At 35.0% G+C, this 8,958-nt stretch overlaps 1 protein-coding gene across 8 annotated transcripts; it reads right to left on the bottom strand.

The window, feature by feature from the left end:
- On the bottom strand, positions 232-8,685 carry LOC107613610 (pentatricopeptide repeat-containing protein At4g20090). Of its 8 annotated transcripts, none has more exons than XM_021109804.1 (5): positions 8,372-8,685; positions 4,752-4,842; positions 3,625-3,700; positions 2,054-3,039; positions 232-1,744 (listed from the first exon to the last, which is right to left on the bottom strand). In XM_021109804.1, the coding sequence occupies exons 4-5, from the start codon at positions 2,814-2,816 to the stop codon at positions 831-833; spliced, it is 1,677 nt and encodes a 558-aa protein (XP_020965463.1). In that variant the 5' UTR covers positions 2,817-3,039; positions 3,625-3,700; positions 4,752-4,842; positions 8,372-8,685; the 3' UTR covers positions 232-830. The 8 variants fall into 8 exon arrangements, with proteins under 8 accessions (XP_020965463.1, XP_016171183.1, XP_020965461.1 ...); XM_016315697.2 differs by adding an exon at positions 6,141-6,392 and having other exon boundaries at positions 232-3,039; XM_021109802.1 differs by adding an exon at positions 6,141-6,392 and having other exon boundaries at positions 232-3,039; positions 3,625-3,739.

Below are 8,958 nucleotides of genomic sequence, written 5' to 3' on the forward strand. Positions count from 1 at the left end.
CGAACACTCATTTCCAACCCTAGTTGGACCCTACATTAATGTAAAATGCTTGTACACTATACTATCTTTTTTGTATTTTTTATACACTATAATCTTTCTTTTGGTTATTATACTCTACATTTCCTTGTATCAAAGGTGATTAATGGATAAGGCAAATTGAAAAGAACAATAAACGGATAAAGAGGATAAAATAAGCAAATTCAGTCTTGTTAACAAAAGACAGAAGAGACAAGACAGATCTCCTTTATATAATATAGTAGCATACATGTTAGTATAGATATGTTGTGTTCAAACTTGTAAATGCTGCTCATTATATTACAAGAAAATAAATCCTCTCAAATATTTTCTCAATTGAAAATGTAAAATATAATATCTAATCCTTCAATATTTTCTCTCATGTTTTCTCTTGATCCTATGATGAGAGATCACACTTTATACTCTCAATCTCAAATGAGAAAAAAATTGAGGATCCAATTCTATATTACAACTAGAAGAGACCAAAAATGGTTATAAAGGGAATTCCCCTTATACAATGGTATAAACATCATGTGATCTCATTCACAATTACAAAACCATGCCTGTGAATATGTCACCTGATGGATCTTTTGTTACACCAGCTATGTTTGCAATGTTTTCAAACCACCTATATACAACAAAAACAACTGCAGCAACTTAATATAGCTCCCTTTAGCCCCATAAGGTAGAAAAATTGTCAAATATTATGTTAGCTTGGACAACCCTACAATGATAACAAACAAAATCACACTGCAGATGCTATCCAAATCCCAAAAGTTTCAAGTAAACTGTAGTTCAATAACATATGCAAGAAATCAGTGACACAGCTTGCTCCAACATTCCCGAATGGTTTCTCGAACTTTTTTAGGTTTGCAAAGATGTTTTACAACTGTGGCCCAAGTAGAACCTTTTGGAAGTAAAAACTTCTGTAGCATCACCTCTATTGTTTTGGAAGCACCTACTACTTTCTGTCTCTTAATTAGGCGGACTACAAGTTCATCCAAAAACTCTGCCCCATCTTGAGGCGGGTTCACTCTTTCTCTTAAAGCTCGCAAGAAAATATCGCAAGTAATATAATCAGGGTCACAACCTTGATCTAGCATGATATTTAGAACATCAATGGCGCGAGAGATGCTATTCTGCATGCACAAAGCATGGAAAAGTATGTTGTAGGTAACCACATCAGGTTGTGTTTCAGGCTGACAAAGCATCTGGTGAAAAAGCTTTAGACCCTGTTCTACTAACTGAGCGTTACAAAATCCATGAATCATTGAACTGTAAGCTATAACATCTAGTTTGATTCCTCTACTCAGCATTTGCTTCCACGCCATTAAGGCCTCCATAAGCTTCCCATCCTTGCATAAGCCATTAATAAGTATACTGTAAGAAACCTCATTATGATTAGAATTACTAGCAGTCATCTCTTTCCAAACAAGAATAGCGTTATGGCTATCGCCTATGTTAAAAAAACCCTTCATTAAGGAGCTATAAGTAAAAGAATTAGGCAGGTAACCTTTATTCTTCATTTCAACTAGGAGTTTCCTTGCTTCATCTGGCTTCCCTACTCGACAAAGACCATCTATAAGAGCACTATAGACAATAGTATTCGGTTGACATCCTTTCTCAACCATTTCCTTCCACAATCGCATTGCCTCTTCTGATTTTCCCTCCTTGAACAAGCCGCTAATGAGGGAAGAGTAAATATGCTCATTCCCACGATGGCCTCTCTCTTCCAAAGATAACAACACACAAACCCCATCAATAGTTCTACCATTCTTAACAAAACCATTAATGAGTGTTCCATACGTGACATCATTAGGCACACATTTATTAGACACCATTTGATTCAATAGATCAACTGCCTTATTCAACTTACCTTTGAGACAGAGGCCATGAACAAGGGCATTATATGTCATCTCATTCGGGACGCAACCTTTAAGAAACATATTATCGACTAGCTTGGAGGTGCGCTCCAAGTCACCTTTCTTACACAATGCATTGATTAACACATTAAACACTGCAGGGGTAGGGAAGGTACCTTCAATCTGCATCTCATCTAACAACAAAATGGCCTCATCAATCCTACCCTCCTTGCACAACCCATCCATCAATGTAGAATATGTATAAGTATCAGGAGCACAACCCCTTGGTGGCATTTCCCTGAACGCTTCAATTGCTTTATCAACCAAACCAAGCTTACACAATGCCTTAATAATCAAGTTAAAAGTGAGTACATTAGGTTGAATATTCAAACTCGTGGATGCGTCAACATCAGAATAAAACTCCAATGCACGATTGAATAAACCGTCCTGAATAATCACATTGAGAACTGAATTCAAAGACTTCACAGTTTTCTTACACTGAAACTCAACCTCCATTCTACGAAACAAGTCCACAGCTTTCTCAGGCAAATGGGCTTTCCCATAAGCTTTGAACATAACAATGAAATTCTTTTCAATAAAAACTCTCTTTTCACGCTTCATTTGGTCTAAGACCTTCTCCAAGGACACAAAATCAAAGGAAGAGGCATAATTCTCAATAAGGGAATAGAAAGTCAAATCACCCGGACTGTAAGAACCCCATTTACGAGAACCCCTATTAGTACCTGATGTGAAGATATCAACTGAAACTGGAGGAGAAGGTGAAGGGGGTGGTTGGGGTTCATGTGTGGCACCGGGAAGGTGGGGTTTCCATGTGGAAGAGTAAGAGCAAGAAGGAAGTGTCTGCATTGAAGGGAAACCCAGCTTTAGGTATGTTCGTAGAGAAGTTTTGAGTACTTTGACATTGGCAAAGCATGGCATGGATCAAGAGAGAAATCGGGGTGTTTGGATTGAAGAAAATGGCGGTGTTGTTGTTGTAATACTTAGAGGACGTTGTTGTTATTGACTTGTAAGGATAATGATGAGCCGGGGGAAAGTTTCTCTGACCGAATTGAACCACCAACATCCATACAGGAATCCAACTAACCTGGCCCAACCTGGCGGTTGTATGTCGCTGCTCCTGTTGTCTTTATAAAATATTTGCCTGCAATAAATTGTGATTAAACATCAGCACACAAATAACTCACGAATGATTATGTCACTTAGAAAATTACTCAAAAGAATGTAGCAAACAAAATTACCAACGAAAAAATAAAAAAATTCAACTGCTACACCCAAAAGAATTTATTTGTTTGACAAATCTACCAAACAAACGTCATTGCAACATGATTTTTCATGGATAATTTTGGATTTTTATTCTTCCATTCGTATTTTTTGAGTAACTATGGTATTTCAACTTTGAAAATGAATTGAATGCCTTATATTGACAATTTTATCTGTTATTAATAAAACATTATATTTTAATTGTTTATCTCTGTATTGAAGTAAGACGAAAATGTATATGACACAAAATAAACCTAGATTTATGGTATTACACTGATTGACTATTCTGAGGAGAAGATCAACAATCCATTTCTATTTCTATCCTTATACAATCCGTATGGGAGTTTCTCTTTTTGTTGTGTGTCACTATATCCTTCTTCCTAATGCTTTTGTTTGCTCTCCTGTAGCTACAGGAATCGGCCTCATTCGTTAGCATGTGCTTTAAATATTGGCGTTGAAAAGTTACCAAATGTGGTGAAAAGCTGGAAGTCCCCAAAGTCAAATGTGGTGAAAGCTGGAAGTCCCCGAAGTCCTACCGCTTGCTGATAACAGATGGAAAGTTCAGAAGTTAATTAAAGCACCTGTTAGTTCAAAGGGAATAAATATAAATTCGAAGAATCAAAGTGCGTTTGGACTTTGGACAATCGATTGTTGAAAATCTTCTCCCTACATATGCTTCATTGATGTAAACTTTACCCATTAAAAATAGTGATCACTCAACAAAAGGGCAAAATTTTTGAGAAAAATAATCCAATTCATCCTTTCTTTCCTATTACCTATTTTTTCTACGTCAAATATTTTTCATTTAACCTAACATCACCATCATCGCACAGCAAACACTTCATTGTCATTCACAGTCACAACATATATTGGTTATACGTAAAAAAGTTGTCTCTGGTACAAGCTTGAATTGACAAACATTACAGAAAATAAAGACAATATCAAACAATTGAAAACATATTCTGTGTGACTTGCACAATATCACATCATCATAAGAGAAAGAAAAAGTAGGAAGAAGAAATCTGACAAAACAGTGGAAGAAGAGAATAGGAGAAATCTGGCAAGTTTTCATGTAGCCACCACCATCCTCTCTCTCCCTCTCCCTTTCCCTCTCTGTGTGTAAGCCCCTTTGTTCGTTTTCATTCTCAAATTCTCTCTCCTCCGGTCATTAATGATGTATGTGTGACTTAAATTGATAACAAGAGCACACGGGCTCTTTGATATATTTTCTTTTACTAGGGTCGGGGAAGCACAACTAAAATAGAACAAGTCCATAACAATAGTCCAAAACAACAACATAGCATTTTCCCTTTTTCCTTTATTTATATGTTTATTTTTCAGAAACCATGAATGGAAAGGAACCAACTACCTTCAAAGATTATGTTAGAAACTTTAGCAAGGATGACTCATGAAAAATGTAATAACAATATTGAAAGCCAACACAATTACTATCTAAAGGCTTAAAGCAATGATAAGGATTAGCTTAGGGAACTGACGTGTCTAAGACAGAGAAGGGAGCTCCATATGAAGCAATCATTCCAACAACAGAAATTCAGTGCACACAAACACATTATCAGAAATTATATAATTTACCTTAAAATCTGTCCGCAGAATCAACTTTGAACATGCCTTACTATTTCATTTGGCCAGTATTTTCCCATGCAGGTATCAATCTTTAGTTTTTCTGCACAAAACAGATGTAAAGTCATCAGGTTCATCAAGATATAAGCTCCAACGTATATTTCAGCAATGAGAAACACATGAAAACCTCAAGCTCATCCATAGGAAGCTGAGGTTTGTAAAATAAATATTCTAGACATTGTGAGTATTCTTATATTCATTTATTAATTCACAAAATGTTAACTTTAAGTTGCTATAAAACTTCAGAAACTCCATTATTCATTTAATAGATAATATATCATAATAAAAAGTCTTACACAAGAGGTGGAAAATATACGTAAAGTTGTGAACATGTAGGTTGCTATAATGCTATGCCACACATCAACTTTCTACATTTCACAAATTGTGAACTGGAACAAACTTTCAACCAAGAAAGTTAAGCAGATACAATTGTTGCTACTTAAGCAAGTGCATATTCCAAGAGGCTTTTGCCTTTACCACATCTAAGAGTAACAAGGATATAACATTCTTTCAAATATGCAATTTTTTTTTTCCTATAACAGGAGAGTACTTGAAGCTGAAAAAGGAGATTTTTTTCCCCTAAGAGTGCATATTGTGGAACCTTTGTTCGAAGAGTAACTGAGAAATCCAAACAGTTTTTCTTATGTTTCATTGCTAGAAAATCAAGTAAGAAATTTTGTACTAATAAGATGCAACAATTGCAAATCAAGGTTCAGAAGCAAACATAACAAATAAACAATTGAATTCACCAAAACATTCTCACATAACAATAGCAAATCAAGTACCAAACTGATCCATCCATATTCCTTTTACACAGAACATATTCCAAGTTGCTAGGCATTTGAAATGTGGTATGTCCAAGATCCAAAAAAGATCAAACGATAAACCAAGAACTGCAAGCAATCATAATCAAGGCACTTATTACATTGTGTTTAATGAAGATGGGTTAATGAACCTAAATGGCAAGCAAAACAGAAGCAAACTAAGGCGTCCTTCCATTTGTCTTTAATTAAACTCAAATGACAGGCACAACAGAAACAAGTTAAGGCTCCAGAATGTTAATCAGTTCATTCTTTCATGAAGTAACAAGGTTTAATCACACATAAGCAAATTAAGGTTCTATTTGCTAAGAACAGAGCACAAAGATAAAAGAGCTACTGCTGAATTCAATTCGTTAATCACACACTGTATTTTTATCTCAAAAATAGGCAAAACCAGAAATAATCAAATGAAATAGATCGATGAACAAAGAAATTTAAAGAATTGAAATCGATATTTTTAATAGATCAAGTCATCAATAATCAATTAATCAGAAATAAAGTTCTCGAGAGAGGCAGCTACCGCGACTGGGTGAGTAGAGAGCACAGTAACAGCGAAGGTGGAGAGAGAACACAGAGCAACAGCCGCAGTGAAGAGATGGAGAAAGAAGCAGGAGTGACAGTGACAGAATGGGTACTTTGGCGCAGTGGGTATTGTTGGACATTTGGTCGGTAAATGATAGAGGATGGGATGTGCTCAAGGTTCTGAAAACTGAACCGTTCTAGTCACTGGTTCATTGGTCTAACCGATTCAACCGAGGTTCAACCGGAAAAACTGTTTTATAATAAAATAATAAAAAATATAAATAAACACACCGTACAGCATAGTTATAATCTAATATAAACTTTAAAATATCTTCCAAATTTAAAACATTACATGTAAAAGCGTAAATCAAATTATTATCCACATATGCATTATTATAACCGAGTTGATTGTTTTAAATCATAAAATGTATTAAAAATCTTTGAGCTCATCAATTTAAATAGAAACTCATTAAATTAAAAGACATTAATTGAATTGAGCTAATTCAATTCATATATTTCTTCATTGAACTAAGGCTGGTCAAGGTTGATCATAATTTTAATAAATTTTTAGCATAATTTACTTCTTCCCTAATAAACTTTTAACAAATTTTCAGCATAATTTTAATAAAAATTAACAAAAATTTCAGCACAATTTTAACCAATATTAACCAAGTGAACTAAAATCAATTAATCATTCAAATCAATGATTCAATCCAAAGCCTAACAATACAGCACATGAGCATAGTTAATCATTTCATGAGGCAAATTTCAATCTGAGTAGCACAATAGCACTAGTAATCCCTGAAAGGATAATGACAGCAACACTAAAGAAGAAAGTTATGCAGCAGAAAAATAGAAGAGATGAGTATTGTGCAGAGGAATAATATGATGACTCTTGGAAACAAACCCTAAATTGTTATTAGAAAGTTACTCCTTTAAATCACACTTGGCTAAAGCCTTATATACAAGGTTCTGAGAATCGAATCGGTCATCAAACTGCTCTAATTACTGGTTTATTAGTTTACTGGTTCAACTGGTCTAACTGTGGTTCAACCAGAAAAACAGTTTTAGAATAAAATAAAAAATAAATTATAAGGTGCTTTATGCAAGTAAACTTATTAGAATATGCAAAACTCTTAAAACATGAAAAGGTACCTGTTGAAAGTTTCCAATTACAATTGTTACCAAATATATATAACCTTTATATATGGCTAAATTTTAATGGAAAAGCATCTTATGTGCAATACATCATAGAGGTCACATTCAATAATTTTATTGACTGGAAGCTCATTAAAAAAACAAATAAAACTCCTTGATTCTTTGGCAACCAAATGATTGGAAAGATAAGTGAACATAGACCAAATATGCAGGGGTTGAGCACTGACATTTGGGGAATTAGCAATACTCAACATCTAAAACAGGGAAACATTTGTACAAAACTAGATATTAACCATTTATAATTTGTGGAAGCATAGACATTTGCTTATGCTATTGCTGTGAAACATGATCATTAATAAACTTCAATACTTGGAATTCATGTAATTTGTTTATGCTACTGGTTATTAACAGTCTATATATTTTGCATAACTCATGACATTAGCTTATGTTTTTTTTTGTGGGAATTAATACTTAATATTCTATAGTTTGTGGAAGCTTCTTCTCCTTTTAGTTTCTTATTTCTTTTTTTCAATGGAAACAAGATTCAACCACAAAAATTCAACAACAATAAAAATTCCATCATTCATTTTAATCGGTTCAAAACAAGATACAACTTAGCAAAATCTAACTAAAAAATTCAATAAATAAATCCAGTTCAATGCAACAGAGAAGACTCAATCATTCGGATAAAAGCTCATGTTTTAGCATCATTTTAACAAAGACTAGACTGATTATATTGAACAAATAAAAGCTCACACCTTAACCTAATTTTAACAAAGATTAGCAATATTTTCAGCAGACAGCAGATTGATCACAATTTTAACAAAATTTCAACAAAATTTTAACAAAAATTAACAAATTTTTTCAAAGATTAACAAGAATTGTCATAGTTTCAGCATTATTTTTTTCAACACAGCACAAAAAAACAACAAAACAGAGTACAGCACAGCAGCAGCAGAGTTAATCATTCAACAATAGCACTAACAGTAGCAGAATCCTAAACCCTTCGTTCTCACTCCTGAACAGAGCATAAAAGAAAAAGAAGAACAAGCACCAGCAGTGAGCACCGACCTTCGATCTGAGCAGTTGAGCGCGACGACCAGACGACGACCACTGTTATTCCTTCTCCATTTCACCACTGACGACTCACGAGTCACGGGTCACAAGCCAGCTTCCAAGGGCGGAGACCGAACAGACATATCGTTCAGAAGACGACGGCGGCAGAAGAAAAGCAAGGGGGCAGAGCTTCAATCCGCGAAGAGAAAGGGATTCAATCACTTGGGCGGCAGAAGCGCGGGTGAGCAGACGAAGAAGGATGGACGGACGAGGCAATATGCCACTGCTTGCGGCGGTGGTGATGGCCAGGGTTTTTTTGGCTTTTCCTTATGAATTGCGGTGGGATTTTGAAAAGAAAAAAATTAAGCAAAACCGCGTCGTTTTAAAGAACTGGCCGGTTCCCGATCCAATCTAACCGACCAGTTTTCAACCGGTTCAATAATTTTTGAATGGTTTTTAACTACGGTTTCAGACATCGGACCAGATCGTTTTTAATGTCGGTTCTGGTTGGACTAGTTCGACCGATCGATCCGGTCCGATTTTCAAAACCATGCTTATATATTCTCCTTAATTTAGAAATCTAACCCGAAAGCACTAAATAA

This window comes from Arachis ipaensis, chromosome B08 (assembly GCF_000816755.2).
Source record: "Arachis ipaensis cultivar K30076 chromosome B08, Araip1.1, whole genome shotgun sequence".
NCBI classification, from domain to species: domain Eukaryota; kingdom Viridiplantae; phylum Streptophyta; class Magnoliopsida; order Fabales; family Fabaceae; genus Arachis; species Arachis ipaensis.

What these genes read in the sequence shown, in the direction of transcription:
- LOC107613610 (XM_021109803.1), bottom strand. Translation starts at nt 2,816, where the DNA reads ATGCCATGCTTTGCCAATGTCAAAGTACTCAAAACTTCTCTACGAACA.